This window comes from Lithobates pipiens, unplaced genomic scaffold (assembly GCF_037356315.1).
Source record: "Lithobates pipiens isolate NorthernLeopardFrog02 unplaced genomic scaffold, aLitPip1_a1.2 Scaffold_63, whole genome shotgun sequence".
Taxonomy (NCBI): Eukaryota; Metazoa; Chordata; class Amphibia; order Anura; family Ranidae; genus Lithobates; species Lithobates pipiens.
Window position 1 is genome coordinate 132,725 of NW_027507885.1, and position 19,053 is coordinate 151,777.

Sequence of the window (19,053 nt, forward strand, 5' to 3'; positions counted from 1 at the left end):
AATTATCTTTGGGTTCAGGAGTAGCTCGTTATCTTTGGAGAACAAGAGTATCTAATTATCTTTGTATCCTTGGGGGTCAGGAGTATCTAATTATCTTTGGAGAACAAGAGTATCTAATTATCTTTGTATCTTTGGGGAACAGGAGTATCTAATTATGTTTGGGGGTCAGGAGTATCTAATTATCTTTGGGTTCAGGAGTATCTCGTTATCTTTGGAGAACAAGAGTATCTAATTATCTTTGTATCTTTGGGGGTCAGGAGTATATAATTATCTTTGTATCTTTGGGGCTCAGGAGTATCTCATTATCTTTGGGGGTCAGAAGTATCTCATTACCTTTCTATCTTTGAGGGTCAGGAGTATATAATTATCTTTGTATTTTTGGGGGTCAGGAGTATCTAATTATCTTTGGGTTCAGGAGTATCTCGTTATGTTTGTATCTTTTTGGGGTCAGGAGTATATAATTATCTTTGTATCTTTGGGGAACAGGAGTATCTAATTATGTTTGGGGGTCAGGAGTAACTTATTATCTTTGTATCATTGGGGGTCAGGAGTGTGAGAGACCAAACTGGGACAGGGGCTTTTGGGGGGGACTAGGGGCAATCCAACTACCTACGGATTTATGGCTGATGGAGGAGACGGGGGATTTTCTCTGCTTCTCCTGGTCCGATGATGGTGACTACCTCCATGGAGAGCCGATCATCCTCATCATCCTCATCATCCTCATCATCCTCTAATGATGGAGAACAATGTGATGAAGGCTGAGAGTGAGACTTTGAACAATTCTCTGAATATGGACAATAAATCTTCCCTTGTGGAGTGGATGGAAAGGTAATGTTAATCTTGTACAGGATGATGGTCAGAGGAAATATGGCGGCCCTCCGGCAGACTGGGCTGGAGAGGTTTGTTCACTTGGGACAGAAATATTTATCAACAACATCCCTCCCGGAATCTCTGGAGAGAATTCCACTTTTTCTGATTTCTGGGACGTTGTATGAGCTTTGCCTCGCAGACTGTTGTAGACTCTCCTGTAGACTCTCCTGTAGACTCTCTTGTAGACTCTCTTGTAGACTCTCCTGTAGACTCTCCTGTAGACTCTCTTGTAGACTCTCCTGTAGACTCTGTTGTAGACTCTCCTGTAGACTCTCTTGTAGACTCTCCTGTAGACTCTCTTGTAGACTCTCCTGTAGACTCTCTTGTAGACTCTCTTGTAGACTCTCCTGTAGACTCTCCTGTAGACTCTCTTGTAGACTCTCCTGTAGACTCTCTTGTAGACTCTCTTGTAGACTCTCCTGTAGACTCTCCTGTAGACTCTCCTGTAGACTCTCTTGTAGACTCTCCTGTAGACTCTCTTGTAGACTCTCTTGTAGACTCTCCTGTAGACTCTCCTGTAGACTCTCTTGTAGACTCTCTTGTAGACTCTCCTGTAGACTCTCCTGTAGACTCTCCTGTAGACTCTCCTGTAGACTCTCTTGTAGACTCTCTTGTAGACTCTCTTGTAGACTCTCCTGTAGACTCTCTTGTAGACTCTCCTGTAGACTCTCTTGTAGACTCTCCTGTAGACTCTCTTGTAGACTCTCCTGTAGACTCTCCTGTAGACTCTCTTGTAGACTCTCTTGTAGACTCTCCTGTAGACTCTCCTGTAGACTCTCTTGTAGACTCTCCTGTAGACTCTCTTGTAGACTCTCCTGTAGACTCTCTTGTAGACTCTGTTGTAGACTCTCCTGTAGACTCTCTTGTAGACTCTGTTGTAGACTCTCCTGTAGACTCTCTTGTAGACTCTCTTGTAGACTCTCTTGTAGACTCTCCTGTAAGTCTCTCTTGTAGACTCTCTTGTAGACTCTCCTGTAGACTCTCTTGTAGACTCTCCTGTAGACTCCCTTGTAGACTCTCCTGTAGACTCTCTTGTAGACTCTCCTGTAGACTCTCTTGTAGACTCTCCTGTAGACTCTCCTGTAGACTCTCCTGTAGACTCTCCTGTAGACTCTCTTGTAGACTCTCTTGTAGACTCTCTTGTAGACTCTCCTGTAGACTCTCTTGTAGACTCTGTTGTAGACTCTCCTGTAGACTCTCTTGTAGACTCTCTTGTAGACTCTCTTGTAGACTCTCCTGTAGACTCTCCTGTAGACTCTCTTGTAGACTCTCCTGTAGACTCTCTTGTAGACTCTCTTGTAGACTCTCCTGTAGACTCTCTTGTAGACTCTCTTGTAGACTCTCCTGTAGACTCTCTTGTAGACTCTCTTGTAGACTCTCCTGTAGACTCTCCTGTAGACTCTCTTGTAGACTCTCCTGTAGACTCTCCTGTAGACTCTCTTGTAGACTCTCCTGTAGACTCTCTTGCAGACTCTCTTGTAGACTCTGTTGCAGACTCTCTTGCAGACTCTCTTGCAGACTCTCTTGCAGACTCTCTTGCAGACTCTCTTGTAGACTCTGTTGCAGACTCTGTTGTAGACTCTGTTGCAGACTCTCTTGTAGACTCTCTTGTAGACTCTCCTGTAGACTCTCTTGCAGACTCTCTTGCAGACTCTGTTGCAGACTCTGTTGTAGACTCTGTTGTAGACTCTCCTGTAGACTCTCCTGTAGACTCTCCTGTAGACTCTCCTGTAGACTCTCCTGTAGACTCTCCTGTAGACTCTCCTGTAGACTCTCCTGTAGACTGTTGTAGACTCTCCTGTAGACTGGTGCAGGCACGTCTGAGGTGGGGTGCAATCGCTGATCAATCAAAGCATCGAGTCCCCTAAGCTTGTCTAGGAGACTAGTTAGCTTACTGTTTAATTAGATCTACTGGTTGTTCCTTAGATGTACTAATGAGACTACTGTTTACAGTTTGAATTGTTTAGGATAATGAGATGAAGCTCTTACCTGATCTTGTGTTGTACATATTCTGTGTGAGCTTACAATAACGTGAGTTCCAGTTTGCACCTAAGCTAGTGCCGTTTAGTTCTTGGGTGCTCACCTATTATACCTGATTTCTGGTTCCAAAGTGGGAGAAGCTGTATCTTGAGCTGCCAAGCATTCTGTCTCAAGGAGTATCTAATTATCTTTGGGGAATCAGAATTTTCCTCTTAGAATAAATTGGACGTGGATTGGTAGAGTGGCAGTGCTGGAAAATAATGGCTGTCACACAAAATATTGACACTTTGGGGCCCAATTTGGAGATTTTCACTTAGGGGTGTACTGACTTTTGTGGCCAGCGGTTTAGACATTAATGGCTGTGTGTTGAGTTATTTTGAGGGGACAGGAAATTTACACTGTTATACAAGCTGTGCACTCACTACTTTACATTGTAGACAAGTATCATTTCTTCAGTGTTGTCATATGAAGAGAGAGGAGAAATGTCACTGAGGGGTGTACTTACTTTTGTCACATACTACATATGGATGGTTTGCTCTCAGGCACGAAGTGATATCATACACAGAAGTATGATCAGACATGGAGGTAAAGACTCGTTTGTACAATAAATACTTTCACCTAATATACGGAATGGCTGAACTGCCAATATTATAACCGATTCCCCCCATTGATTCCCCCATTGATTCCCCCATTGATTCCCCCATTGATTCCGAGGATGAACATGACATCTGCAAATTCCTCTGCACACTTTTTCTGAAGATCCAAAACTCTATGAATTAGATTTATAAACTGGAAGTCCCAATTATTACAGACTTCATGGCAGATTCTAACTATAGAACATGAATAAGGAGAAGAATAGGAATTCTGTGGATGGAAGACATAGAGAAGTGGTCATGGAGAAGTGGACATAGAGAAGTGGTCATAGAGAAGTGGTCATGGAGAAGTGGTCATAGAGAAGTGGTCATAGAGATAGAGAAGTGGTCATGGAGAAGTGGACATAGAGAAGTGGTCATAGAGAAGTGGTCTAGAGAAGTGGTCATAGAGAAGTGGTCTAGAGAAGTGGTCATAGACAAGTGGTCATAGAGATAGAGAAGTGGTCATGGAGAAGTGGACATAGAGAAGTGGTCATAGAGAAGTGGTCATGGAGAAGTGGTCATAGAGAAGTGGTCATAGAGATAGAGAAGTGGTCATGGAGAAGTGGACATAGAGAAGTGGTCATAGAGAAGTGGTCTAGAGAAGTGGTCATAGAGAAGTGGTCTAGAGAAGTGGTCATAGACAAGTGGTCATAGAGATAGAGAAGTGGTCATGGAGAAGTGGACATAGAGAAGTGGTCATAGAGAAGTGGTCTAGAGAAGTGGTCATAGACAAGTGGTCATAGAGAAGTGGTCATAGAGAAGTGGTCATAGAGAAGTGGTCATAGAGAAGTGGTCATAGAGAAGTGGACATAGAGAATTGGACATAGAGAAGTGGTCATAGAGAAGTGGTCATAGAGAAGTGGTCATAGACAAGTGGTCATAGACAAGTGGTCATAGAGAAGTGGTCATAGAGAAGTGGACATAGAGAAGTGGACATAGAGAAGTGGTCATAGAGAAGTGGTCATAGACAAGTGGTCATAGACAAGTGGTCATAGAGAATGGACATAGAGAAGTGGTCATAGAGAAGTGGTCATAGAGAAGTGGTCATAGAGAAGTGGTCATAGAGAAGTGGTCATAGACAAGTGGTCATAGAGAAGTGGTCATAGAGAAGTGGTCATAGAGAAGTGGTCATAGAGAAGTGGTCATAGAGAAGTGGACATAGAGAAGTGGTCATAGAGAAGTGGTCATAGACAAGTGGTCATAGAGAAGTGGTCATAGAGAAGTGGACATAGAGAAGTGGTCATAGAGAAGTGGACATAGAGAAGTGGTCATAGAGAAGTGGACATAGAGAAGTGGTCATAGAGAAGTGGTCATAGAGAAGTGGACATAGAGAAGTGGTCATAGAGAAGTGGACATAGAGAAGTGGTCTAGAGAAGTGGTCATAGACAAGTGGTCATAGAGATAGAGAAGTGGTCATGGAGAAGTGGACATAGAGAAGTGGTCATAGAGAAGTGGTCTAGAGAAGTGGTCATAGACAAGTGGTCATAGAGAAGTGGTCATAGAGAAGTGGTCATAGAGAAGTGGTCATAGAGAAGTGGTCATAGAGAAGTGGTCATAGAGAAGTGGACATAGAGAATTGGACATAGAGAAGTGGTCATAGAGAAGTGGTCATAGAGAAGTGGTCATAGAGAAGTGGTCATAGACAAGTGGTCATAGAGAAGTGGTCATAGAGAAGTGGACATAGAGAAGTGGACATAGAGAAGTGGTCATAGAGAAGTGGTCATAGAGAAGTGGACATAGAGAAGTGGTCATAGAGAAGTGGACATAGAGAAGTGGTCATAGAGAAGTGGACATAGAGAAGTGGTCATAGAGAAGTGGTCATAGAGAAGTGGACATAGAGAAGTGGTCATAGAGAAGTGGACATAGAGAAGTGGTCATAGAGAAGTGGACATAGAGAAGTGGTCATAGAGAAGTGGTCATAGAGAAGTGGTCATAGAGAAGTGGACATAGAGAAGTGGTCATAGAGAAGTGGACATAGAGAAGTGGTCATAGAGAATCTGTCCGCCGGACTCGCTTTTCCGCGGACAGTACGGCCGTGTGTGTGTGTGTGTGTGTGTGCCAGTCCGCCATACTTTTGAAATGAGCGAACTTTTCCCGCGCGGAGAAAAGTCCGCTCATTTTGAGCACGTCTCCAGGTAGCTGGGGCCAGCGAAGGAGGCGTCGCTGGCCCCGTTGCTTGGTACGGACTTAAAGGGGAAGCCCTACGCCAAAAAATCAGCGTGGGGGTCCCCCCCTAGGTCCACATCAGACCCTTATCCGAGCACGCTACCCGGTCGGCCAGGAAAGGGGGTGGGGACGAGCGAGCGCCCCCCTCCTGAGCCGTGCCAGGCGGCGTGCCCTCAACATGGGGGGTGTCTTGGGGAAGGGGGGGCCGCGCGTTGATGTTGATGTTGTCCCCATGTTGATGAGAACAAGGGCCTCTTCCCGACAACCCTGGCCGTTGGTTATCGGGGTCTGCGGGTGGGGGCCTTATCGGAATCCGTCAGCCCCCTTTAATCCGGTGATGTCCCTATATAAGTCGCCGCACGCCGCGTCCCCGTCATTGTGGGCGGAGGCAGCGACGAGGCAACATCTGAAGAGAAGAAAAGAAGAGAACAGAAGACAGTGGCAATAGAAGACCGGCCACCGCCTGTAAAAAAGAGCTAGAAGAAGGCGCGGTGGCCCGGCAAAAAGAACCGAAGAGGGGGACAAGACCCCCGAAGAGGGGGACAAGACCCCCGAAGTCGGAAGAAGAGGCCGGCGGTGGCGAAGAAGAAAGCCGGGCTCCTCCGCTACCCCATACTCATTCACATAGGGTGGGGTGCCGGTATCCGGGGGCCCCCTTATTAAAGGGGGCTCCCGGATTCCGATAAGCCCCCCGCCCGCAGACCCCGACAACCAACGGCCAGAGTTGTCGGGAAGAGGCCCTTGTTCTCATCAACATGGGGAGAAGGTGCTTTGGGGTGGGGGGGCCACGCGGCACGGCACCCCCCCATGTTGAGGGCACGCCGCCTGGCACGGCTCAGGAGGGGGGGCTCGGTCGCCCCCCCCCCTCCTTTCCTGGCCAGCCGGGTAGCGTGCTAGGACAGCGGTCTGATGTGGACCTTGGGGGAACCCACACGCAGATTTTTCAGCGTAGGACTTCCCCTTTAAGTCCATACCAGGTGACGGGGCCAGCGACGCCTCCTTCCCTGGCCCCGGCTATCTGGAGGCGCTTTCAAAATGAGCGGACTTTCCTCCGTGTGTGTGGGCGAGGCCGTTCATTTCAAAAGTACGGCGGATAGTCCGGTGGACTTAGTACGCCGTATTAGTCCGCTGAAAAAGTGCCGTGTGTGGGCAAGTAGCCCGTTCGGAAAGTCCGGCGGGAAGTCCACCAGACTAAGTCCGGCGGATAATTTGCTACGTGTGTACGCGGCATTAGGTTACCTGAGGCTCTCGCTGTAATGCGGCCGCAGCATACATCTGCACCGCGGCCTGCACATCCCTCTTCCTCCGTACGTGGGGGGTGTAGTAGAGGTCGCCCATCTTGATCTGAGCTGCAGGAGTAAAGAAGGAATATTAGAAGATAACACAACCCCTACTTTGTATAGAATAGATGTTTTATAAAAGAAGTTTGTAGTGTGAAAGATACAAAGAATGTCATTGGAGCCGGGAGCAATGAAGACCTGCGGGAATACTGACATTGGAGTAATGCTCGGCAGATCAATGCAGACCAGTGAAATGAGGGATATTGGTGCTATATAAGTCCTGTATAATAGGAAGAAGATTGGTGCAGAGTACTGTCCGAGATTCTTCTGGACTCCAATCATATAAGCTGTGTGTGTGTGTGGTCAGGGAGGACCTGTGTGTGTGTGGTCAGGGAGGACCTGTGTGTGTGTGGTCAGGGAGGACCTGTGTGTGTGGTCAGGGAGGACCTGTGTGTGTGTGTGGTCAGGGAGGACCTGTGTGTGTGTGTGTGGTCAGGGAGGACCTGTGTGTGTGGTCAGGGAGGACCTGTGTGTGTGTGTGGTCAGGGAGGACCTGTGTGTGTGTGGTCAGGGAGGACCTGTGTGTGTGGTCAGGGAGGACCTGTGTGTGTGTGTGTGTGGTCAGGGAGGACCTGTGTGTGTGTGTGGTCAGGGAGGACCTGTGTGTGTGTGTGTGGTCAGGGAGGACCTGTGTGTGTGTGGTCAGGGAGGACCTGTGTGTGTGTGGTCAGGGAGGACCTGTGTGTGGTCAGGGAGGACCTGTGTGTGTGTGTGGTCAGGGAGGGCCTGTGTGTGTGTGGTCAGGGAGGACCTGTGTGTGTGTGGTCAGGGAGGACCTGTGTGTGTGGTCAGGGAGGACCTGTGTGTGGTCAGGGAGGACCTGTGTGTGTGTGTGGTCAGGGAGGACCTGTGTGTGTGGTCAGGGAGGACCTGTGTGTGTGGTCAGGGAGGACCTGTGTGTGTGGTCAGGGAGGACCTGTGTGTGTGTGGTCAGGGAGGACCTGTGTGTGTGTGTGTGGTCAGGGAGGACCTGTGTGTGTGTGTGTGGTCAGGGAGGACCTGTGTGTGTGTGGTCAGGGAGGACCTGTGTGTGGTCAGGGAGGACCTGTGTGTGTGTGTGGTCAGGGAGGACCTGTGTGTGTGTGGTCAGGGAGGACCTGTGTGTGTGGTCAGGGAGGACCTGTGTGTGTGTGTGGTCAGGGAGGACCTGTGTGTGTGGTCAGGGAGGACCTGTGTGTGGTCAGGGAGGACCTGTGTGTGTGTGTGTGTGTGTGGTCAGGGAGGACCTGTGTGTGTGTGGTCAGGGAGGACCTGTGTGTGTGGTCAGGGAGGACCTGTGTGTGTGTGGTCAGGGAGGACCTGTGTGTGTGTGGTCAGGGAGGACCTGTGTGTGGTCAGGGAGGACCTGCGTGTGGTCAGGGAGGAAGGTTTCCCACCAGCCTGTAATACTGTATGTGGGTGGGGTGGGATCTCCCATCACAGGACACAGAGAGGGGAAATCTCTGGCATGGGTTCTATCCTTTCCACACTCTAGTAGGGGTAGGGGTCGGGGTTGGGGTCGGGGTCAGGGGTAGGGGTTGGAGTCAGGGGTCGGGGTCAGGGGTCTGGGTTGGGGTCGGGGTCAGGGGTAGGGGTTGGAGTCAGGGGTAGGGGTCAGGAGTAGGGGTCGGGGTTGGGGTCGGGGTCAGGGGTAGGGGTTGGAGTCAGGGGTCGGGGTCAGGGGTCTGGGTTGGGGTCGGGGTCAGGGGTAGGGGTTGGAGTCAGGGGTAGGGGTCAGGAGTTGGGGTCGGGGTCGGGGGTAGGGGTCAGGGGTAGGGGTTGGAGTCAGGGGTAGGGGTCAGGAGTTGGGGTCAGGGGTAGGGGTCGGGGGTAGGGGTCAGGGGTAGGGGTCGGGGTCAGGGGTAGGGGTTGGAGTCAGGGGTCGGGGTCAGGGGTCGGGGTCAGGGGTAGGGGTTGGAGTCAGGGGTAGGGGTCAGGAGTTGGGGTCAGGGGTAGGGGTCGGGGGTAGGGGTCAGGGGTAGGGGTCGGGGTCAGGGGTAGGGGTTGGAGTCAGGGGTCGGGGTCAGGGTTGGGGTCAGGGGTTGGGGTCAGGGGTTGGGGTCGGGGGTAGGGGTCAGGGGTAGGGGTCGGGGTCAGGGGTAGGGGTTGGAGTCAGGGGTCGGGGTCAGGGTTGGGGTCAGGGGTAGGGGTCAGGGGTCGGTCGGAGTTTTTGTTGATAAATCATGTGACGTGGGAATGAAGTCCCCACACTGACCCTTCTATATCTTCATGACTTTGATTCTGTAAAGTGCTGAAATTTTGGGGTGTCCATTTTACTAGTTAATAACGATATACCGGCTATCTGTGTGCCGCGTACTCACCGTGTGCCGGAGGGCGCTCGCTGAGTGCTGATAGGTTGTAATATTTCCACTCACAGTCAATCTGCAGATAATGGGTCACCAGACCTTCCTATTGGACGATAATGACCGGCAGTGAGCAATCACATAGAGACAAGTCTGTCCCAATATATTACAAAGGGGCTCCAATCCCATCCCCCACTCTCAGTGAATGGAACTTCCCCTGGGTGCCCCTTGGGTGAATTTTCACTATTTATTGATTAATGTTTTGGTGAATTTTGGGTGAAATGCCCGTCAAATCTTTGATAAATGAACCCCCCAGTGTTGTATGGCACGGGTACCCACATTTTATAATAAAACAAAAAATTCTCTTCCACACGGGCAAAGCAAGAGTACAGAACATCCCAAGAATCCCCATTCCCCGCTTTTGTAATTGGCTCTTCCCAGAAGTCTGCACAGAACTTGAAGCCAAGTTACAGCCATATCCTGCCACGGGATTGTTAGCGAGATGTCCAGAAAGAGGACCCGCCCACCGATAGCCGGCCAGACTGACCGGAATTCTGCCGCTTCTGTGGGGACAGATGAATTATAATTGCCATTTCATTGTTTGATCCCGCTGGAAATCCGTATATCCGGAGAGCTGCATGAGTGTTGGGGATTCCCAATCCACCTCACTTGTGTGAATGGAGGAATATCACTGACCCCACCAAAATCACCAATCCCACCAATATCACCGATCCCACCAATATCACCGATCCCACCAAAATCACCAATCCCACCAATATCACCGATCCCACCAATGTCACCGATCCCACCAATGTCACCGATCCCACCAATATCACCGATCCCACCAATATCACCTATCCCACCAATATCACCTATCCCACCAATATCACCGATCCCACCAATATCACCGATCCCACCAAAATCACCTATCCCACCAAAATCACCGATCCCACCAAAATCACCAATCCCACCAATATCACCAATGTCACCGATCCCACCAATATCACCGATCCCACCAATATCACCGATCCCACCAAAATCACCTATCCCACCAATATCACCGATCCCACCAATATCACCGATCCCACCAATATCACCGATCCCACCAATATCACCGATCCCACCAATATCACCGATCCCACCAATATCACTGATCCCACCAATACCCCCGATCCCACCAATATCACCGATCCCACCAATATCACCGATCCCACCAAAATCACCGATCCCACCAATATCACCGATCCCACCAATATCACCGATCCCACCAAAATCACCAATCCCACCAATATCATCACTGATATCACCGATGAGTCCAATAAGACCCATATGACCGACATCACCAATAAGACCCATATCACAGATGAGAGCAATAAGACCCATATCACCGATGAGACCAATAAGACCCATATCACCGACATCACCAATAAGACCCATATCACCGACATCACCAATAAGACCCATATCACCGATGAGTCCAATAAGACCCATATCACTGATGAGTCCAATAAGACCCATATCACCGACATCACCAATAAGACCCATATCACCGATGAGTCCAATAAGACCCATATCACCGACATCACCAATAAGACCCATATCACCGATATCACCAATAAGACCCATATCACCGATGAGTCCAATAAGACCCATATCACCGATATCACCAATAAGACCCATATCACCGACATCACCAATAAGACCCATATCACCGACATCACCAATAAGACCCATATCACCGACATCACCAATAAGACCCATATCACCGACATCACCAATAAGACCCATATCACCGACATCACCAATAAGACCCATATCACCGATGAGTCCAATAAGACCCATATCACCGATATCACCAATAAGACCCATATCACCGATATCACCAATAAGACCCATATCACCGACATCACCAATAAGACCCATATCAACGACATCACCAATAAGACCCATATCACCGACATCACCAATAAGACCCATATCACCGATGAGACCAATAAGACCCATATCACAGATGAGAGCAATAAGACCCATATCACCGACATCACCAATAAGACCCATATCACCGATGAGTCCAATAAGACCCATATCACCGATATCACCAATAAGACCCATATCACCGATATCACCAATAAGACCCATATCACCGACATCACCAATAAGACCCATATCAACGACATCACCAATAAGACCCATATCACCGACATCACCAATAAGACCCATATCACCGATGAGACCAATAAGACCCATATCACAGATGAGAGCAATAAGACCCATATCACCGATGAGACCAATAAGACCCATATCACCGATGAGACCAATAAGACCCATATCACCGACATCACCAATAAGACCCATATCACCGACATCACCAATAAGACCCATATCACCGATATCACCAATAAGACCCATATCACCGACATCACCAATAAGACCCATATCACCGACATCACCAATAAGACCCATATCACCGACATCACCAATAAGACCCATATCACCGATGAGTCCAATAAGACCCATATCACCGATATCACCAATAAGACCCATATCACCGATATCACCAATAAGACCCATATCACCGATGAGTCCAATAAGACCCATATCACCGATATCACCAATAAGACCCATATCACCGACATCACCAATAAGACCCATATCACCGACATCACCAATAAGACCCATATCACCGATGAGTCCAATAAGACCCATATCACCGATATCACCAATAAGACCCATATCAACGACATCACCAATAAGACCCATATCACCGACATCACCAATAAGACCCATATCACCGATGAGACCAATAAGACCCATATCACAGATGAGAGCAATAAGACCCATATCACCGATGAGACCAATAAGACCCATATCACCGATGAGACCAATAAGACCCATATCACCGACATCACCAATAAGACCCATATCACCGACATCACCAATAAGACCCATATCACCGATATCACCAATAAGACCCATATCACCGACATCACCAATAAGACCCATATCACCGACATCACCAATAAGACCCATATCACCGACATCACCAATAAGACCCATATCACCGACATCACCAATAAGACCCATATCACCGATATCACCAATAAGACCCATATCACCGACATCACCAATAAGACCCATATCACCGACATCACCAATAAGACCCATATCACCGACATCACCAATAAGACCCATATCACCGACATCACCAATAAGACCCATATCACCGACATCACCAATAAGACCCATATCACCGACATCACCAATAAGACCCATATCACCGATATCACCAATAAGACCCATATCACCGACATCACCAATAAGACCCATATCACCGACATCACCAATAAGACCCATATCACCGACATCACCAATAAGACCCATATCACCGACATCACCAATAAGACCCATATCACCGACATCACCAATAAGACCCATATCACCGATATCACCAATAAGACCCATATCGCGTCTTATCACCAATAAGACCCATATCACCGATATCACCAATAAGACCCATATCACCGATGAGAGCAATAAGACCCATATCACCGATATCACCAATAAGACCCAAATCACCTATATCACCAATAAGACCCATATCACCGACATCACCAATAAGACCCATATCACCGATATCACCAATAAGACCCATATCACCGATATCACCAATAAGACCCATATCACCGATATCACCAATAAGACCCAAATCACCTATATCACCAATAAGACCCATATCACCGATATCACCAATAAGACCCATATCACCGATTTCACCAATAAGACCCATATCACCGACATCACCAATAAGACCCATATCACCGATATCACCAATGAGACCAATAAGACCCATATCCCTGATATCACCGATGAGACCAATAAGACCCATACCACCGATACCACCAAAGTGAAGCTGGTAAACATTTGATACATCTTGCTATAATCCTCGCAGTGATTATGTATGTGGACATGTAAGTTCACTTTCACTCTAAAGCCGGGGAGGGTTTGGCTGAGTTGGACCGATTCCTGCCAGTGGCGGCTGGTTTTTTTTTGTTTGGGGGGGCAGCAAACAACCACCCCCTCTCCCCCACAGCACCTCAAACCCCCCCTGCTGTCTGCTGGTCCACAGGCACTTACCCCATTGGTGGCGGGGATCAGCAGGCACATCGGGCAGGGGGACAGGCTGCGGCAGACAACTGCCAGCGTCTTCTGTGTCCTTTTCCCTTCTGAGATCAAGGCGCCTTTTGCTGTGTGTCTCCTCCCCTCCTCCTAAGCATCCAATAGGATCTCCTGACCTGTCAGCCAATCTGGAAACAGGTAACAGACCCACGCTTCTTGATTGGCGGAGAGGCGATTCAGTGTTAGAAAAGCAAATATTACTGTAGCGGCGGCTCCTGAAGAGCGCGCGCTATGTGGTTTTTCTAAAATTAAAGTTGCCTAAACAGCAGTTTGGTTTGGGTACAATTAAGTAAATTGGGCCTCATCATCAGTCTGACTGGACTGTGAGATGTTCAGCCTGGCCACAGGGGGGCGCTGTCTCTTCTGGCAGGCATGGAACCATGGTCTGGTCATGTGCTCTCTCTCGGAGCCCGCCCAGTGGGAGTGGCCCTCTCACTGTGCTTCTGGGGGAGGGTATTTAAGATGCGGACGTCACGTGGTTCGGGGGTTCCGGTCCAGAAGTATGTTCGGACTCGATGGTCCTGGTCCTCCTGACCAGCCCCCAGGAAGGCTATGGCCTGGGGTGCGAATCCACCTGACTTTAATGTCTCGGGGCTGACTAGCCCAAGGCAGGGAGACTAAAGGAGGATTCTGAGGTGGTTGGGCGCTGTCTCCGGTTCGGGGGAGACCCAGTGTACTTCAAGCATTCCAGGGGAGGACTCTTCAGAAGAAGACCACCTACGGGTTGGTTTTCTGAGCAAGAACCTGGAAGGGCTGAAGATACCGAGAGAATCCGGTCTTGTGGATATCACCAAGTGGGCTGAGAGATCCAGGAATCCTACAAGAGTTCTACAGATTAGTGTCCTCCATGTTCTACAACAACGTCTGTGATAAAGACTTTGTTCCTGAGGAAGCATCTTGTTGGCTGCGAGACCTTGTGAGAGACGGACTGTCCAACCTGAGTGATCATCCAGCTGTGATTGGCTGTTCTCTGGATGCAGTCAAAGTAATCAAGTTCTTCAATGTTTATAGACTTTGACACTAAGAGACCCGGAATTCCTTCCCAACCCTCTGATCCCAAGTTATAGACTCTTCAATGTCTGAGCTATCAAATAAATTCCATTCAACTGGATCTGTTGTCAGTCTGAAGTTATTGGGCCACCGACCACGAGACACCGACCACGAGACACCGACCACAGGACACCGACCACGGGACACCGACCACGGGACACCCCCTAGACGTGCCACAAGGAGCACGGAGGGTAACGGTAAGCCCAGAAATAACCAGAAGCTCCTTCAGGGTCAGTGCTCCATTAATTTGCTTTTCTAACACCTCTGGGTGGAAGCCTTTTCTTATACGGCCCTAATCACGCCCGCCCGACATGCTGAATAGGGGGTGACAGCGGCGGCCGTGGATTCATAAAATGCATGAATCTATACATTATTCATATAGGTGGGTGACGGGATAGAGGGGCCCTTAATGGATGGACCGCCCCCGATTCCTGCTATGTCATCAATGACCGAATCCCTTCCTCCGCAGAGACAGACGGCGGCCCCTTAGATCTCATCGTCCTGTATACTCCTGTATACTCACCGGGTCCAGTTCACAGATAAACGCCGCATTAAACTGACCAATCTCCATTCCCATTTCTGCTGCCTGGAGATAATAGAGAAGAGCTGCAGACCTGGAAGAGAGAGACAATGGTGTCACCCATCATTGTCCTTCTGGAATGTTCCAGTCTTTATTCCCCAATCTCTTCATCTGTATAAACCAATAATAGAATGTTCCTGGTATGTCTACAATGTGTGTCGGGGAAAGTGACCACAGCACACAGGTCAGGTACATTCGATTCCATCGTATCCTCAGCATAATGAGAAGAAAGTACCAGCTAAACTCATCACTAGTAGTCTTTGTTCACATCCCCAACAGTCTCCTGTAATGTACGATTGTTCCCTCGGTGTCTGTAGGGAAGGCTCGGTGTCTGTAGGGAAGGCTCGGTGTCTGTAGGGAAGGCTCGGTGCCTGTAGGGAAGGCTCCGTGTCTGTAGGGAAGGCTCGGTGCCTGTAGGGAAGGCTCAGTGTCTGTAGGGAAGGCTCGGTGTCTGTAGGGAAGGCCCAGTGTCTGTAGGGAAGGCTCAGTGTCTGTAGGGAAGGCCCCGTGTCTGTAGGGAAGGCTCGGTGTCTGTAGGGAAGGCTCGGTGTCTATAGGGAAGGCTCAGTGTCTGTAGGGAAGGCTCGGTGTCTATAGGGAAGGCTCGGTGTCTGTAGGGAAGGCTCGGTGTCTGTAGGGAAGGCTTGGTGCCTGTAGGGAAGGCTCGGTGTCTGTAGGGAAGGCTCGGTGTCTGTAGGGAAGGCTCGGTGTCTGTAGGGAAGGCTCGGTGTCTGTAGGGAAGGCTTGGTGCCTGTAGGGAAGGCTCGGTGTCTGTAGGGAAGGCTCGGTGTCTGTAGGGAAGGCTCGTGTCTATAGGGAAGGCTCGGTGTCTGTAGGGAAGGCTCAGTGCCTGTAGGGAAGGCTCGGTGTCTGTAGGGAAGGCTCGGTGTCTGTAGGGAAGGCTCAGTGTCTGTAGGGAAGGCCCCGTGTCTGTAGGGAAGGCTCGGTGTCTGTAGGGAAGGCTCGGTGTCTGTAGGGAAGGCTTGGTGCCTGTAGGGAAGGCTCGGTGTCTGTAGGGAAGGCTCGGTGTCTGTAGGGAAGGCTCGGTGTCTGTAGGGAAGGCGCTGTGTCTGTAGGGAAGGCTCGGTGTCTGTAGGGAAGGCTCGGTGCCTGTAGGGAAGGCTCGGTGTCGGTAGGGAAGGCTCCGTGTCGGTAGGGAAGGCTCCGTGTCGGTAGGGAAGGCCCCGTGTCTGTAGGGAAGGCTCGGTGTCTGTAGGGAAGGCTCGTGTCTATAGGGAAGGCTCGGTGTCTGTAGGGAAGGCTCAGTGCCTGTAGGGAAGGCTCGGTGTCTGTAGGGAAGGCTTGGTGCCTGTAGGGAAGGCTCGGTGTCTGTAGGGAAGGCCCCGTGTCTGTAGGGAAGGCCCCGTGTCTGTAGGGAAGGCTCGGTGTCTGTAGGGAAGGCTCCGTGTCGGTAAAGAAGGCTCCATGTCGGTAGGGAAGGCTCGGTGTCTGTAGGGAAGGCTCTGTGCCTGTAGGGAAGGCTCCGTGTCTGTAGGGAAGGCTCCGTGTCTGTAGGGAAGGCTCCGTGTCTGTAGGAAAGGCTCCGTGTCTGTAGGAAAGGCTCGCTGTCTGTAGGGAAGGCTCGGTATCTGTAGGGAAGGCTCTGTGCCTGTAGGGAAGGCTCTGTGTCTGTAGGGAAGGCTCTGTGCCTGTAGGGAAGGCTCGGTGTCGGTAGGGAAGGCTCGGTGTCTGTAGGGAAGGCGCTGTGTCTGTAGGGAAGGCTCGGTGTCTGTAGGGAAGGCGCTGTGTCTGTAGGGAAGGCGCTGTGTCTGTAGGGAAGGCGCTGTGTCTGTAGGGAAGGCGCCGTGTCTGTAGGGAAGGCCCCGTGTCTGTAGGGAAGGCTCGGTGTCTGTAGGGAAGGCTCGGTGTCTGTAGGGAAGGCTCGGTGTCTGTAGGGAAGGCTCGGTGTCTGTAGGGAAGGCTCGGTGTCGGTAGGGAAGGCTCGGTGTCTGTAGGGAAGGCCCCGTGTCTGTAGGGAAGGCCCCGTGTCTGTAGGGAAGGCCCCGTGTCTGTAGGGAAGGCTCGGTGTCTGTAGGGAAGGCTCGGTGCCTGTAGGGAAGGCTCGGTGTCTGTAGGGAAGGCTCGGTGTCTGTAGGGAAGGCTCGGTGCCTGTAGGGAAGGCTCGGTGCCTGTAGGGAAGGCTCGGTGCCTGTAGGGAAGGCTCGGTGCCTGTAGGGAAGGCTCGGTGCCTGTAGGGAAGGCTCGGTGCCTGTAGGGAAGGCTCGGTGCCTGTAGGGAAGGCTCGGTGCCTGTAGGGAAGGCTCGGTGCCTGTAGGGAAGGCTCGGTGCCTGTAGGGAAGGCTCGGTGTCTGTAGGGAAGGCTCGGTGCCTGTAGGGAAGGCTCGGTGCCTGTAGGGAAGGCTCGGTGTCTGTAGGGAAGGCTCGGTGCCTGTAGGGAAGGCTCGGTGCCTGTAGGGAAGGCTCGGTGTCTGTAGGGAAGGCTCGGTGCCTGTAGGGAAGGCTCGGTGTCTGTAGGGAAGGCTCGGTGTCTGTAGGGAAGGCTCGGTGTCTGTAGGGAAGGCTCGGTGTCTGTAGGGAAGGCTCGGTGTCTGTAGGGAAGGCTCGGTGTCTGTAGGGAAGGCTCGGTGTCTGTAGGGAAGGCTCGGTGCCTGTAGGGAAGGCTCGGTGTCTGTAGGGAAGGCTCGGTGCCTGTAGGGAAGGCTCGGTGCCTGTAGGGAAGGCGCTGTGTCTGTAGGGAAGGCGCTGTGTCTGTAGGGAAGGCTCGGTGTCTGTAGGGAAGGCTCGGTGTCTATAGGGAAGGCTCGGTGTCTGTAGGGAAGGCCCCGTGTCTGTAGGGAAGGCTCGGTGTCTGTAGGGAAGGCTCGGTGTCTATAGGGAAGGCTCGGTGTCTGTAGGGAAGGCTCGGTGCCTGTAGGGAAGGCTCGGTGTCGGTAGGGAAGGCCCCGTGTCTGTAGGGAAGGCTCAGTGTCTGTAGGGAAGGCTCAGTGTCTGTAGGGAAGGCCCCGTGTCTGTAGGGAAGGCTCAGTGTCTGTAGGGAAGGCCCCGTGTCTGTAGGGAAGGCCCCGTGTCTGTAGGGAAGGCCCCGTGTCTGTAGGGAAGGCTCGGTGTCTGTAGGGAAGGCTCGGTGTCTGTAGGGAAGGCTCGGTGTCTGTAGGGAAGGCTCGGTGTCTGTAGGGAAGGCTCGGTGTCTGTAGGGAAGGCTCGGTGTCTGTAGGGAAGGCTCGGTGTCTGTAGGGAAGGCTCGGTGTCTGTAGGGAAGGCTCGGTGTCTATAGGGAAGGCATGGTGTCTGTAGGGAAGGCTCAGTGTCTGTAGGGAAGGCTCAGTGTCTGTAGGGAAGGCGCTGTGTCTGTAGGGAAGGGGCTGTGTCTGTAGGGAAGGCTCGGTGTTTGTAGGGAAGGCTCGGTGTCTGTAGGGAAGGCTCGGTGTCTGTAGGGAAGGCTCGGTGTCTGTAGGGAAGGCTCGGTGTCTGTAGGGAAGGCTCGGTGTCTGTAGGGAAGGCTCGGTGTCTGTAGGGAAGGCTCGGTGTCTGTAGGGAAGGCTCGGTGTCTGTAGGGAAGGCTCGGTGTCTGTAGGGAAGGCTCGGTGCCTGTAGGGAAGGCTCGGTGCCTGTAGGGAAGGCGCTGTGTCTGTAGGGAAGGCGCTGTGTCTGTAGGGAAGGCCCCGTGTCTGTAGGGAAGGCTCGGTGTCTGTAGGGAAGGCTCGGTGTCTATAGGGAAGGCTCGGTGTCTGTAGGGAAGGCTCGGTGCCTGTAGGGAAGGCTCAGTGTCTGTAGGGAAGGCGTTGTGTCTGTAGGGAAGGGGCTGTGTCTGTAGGGAAGGCTCCGTGCCTGTAGGGAAGGCTCGGTGTCTGTAGGGAAGGCTCGGTGTCTGTAGGGAAGGCTCGGTGTCTGTAGGGAAGGCTCGGTGTCTGTAGGGAAGGCTCGGTGCCTGTAGGGAAGGCTCAGTGTCTGTAGGGAAGGCTCAGTGTCTGTAGGGAAGGCCCCGTGTCTGTAGGGAAGGCTCGGTGTCTGTA

General features: G+C 51.1%; 1 protein-coding gene across 3 annotated transcripts in view; it reads right to left on the reverse strand.

Annotated features, from left to right (window-relative positions):
* Positions 1-19,053, reverse strand: part of LOC143958879 (protein sel-1 homolog 3-like) — a 235,717-nt gene that overhangs the window by 47,849 nt on the left and 168,815 nt on the right. For all 3 annotated transcript variants that reach the window (XM_077467863.1, XM_077467862.1, XM_077467861.1), the window contains 3 exons: positions 15,023-15,113; positions 9,292-9,379; positions 6,891-7,000 (listed from right to left, as the gene is read on the reverse strand). In XM_077467863.1, the coding sequence (XP_077323989.1) occupies positions 6,891-7,000; positions 9,292-9,379; positions 15,023-15,113 (289 nt within the window). The remainder of the gene's footprint in view (positions 1-6,890; positions 7,001-9,291; positions 9,380-15,022; positions 15,114-19,053) is intronic.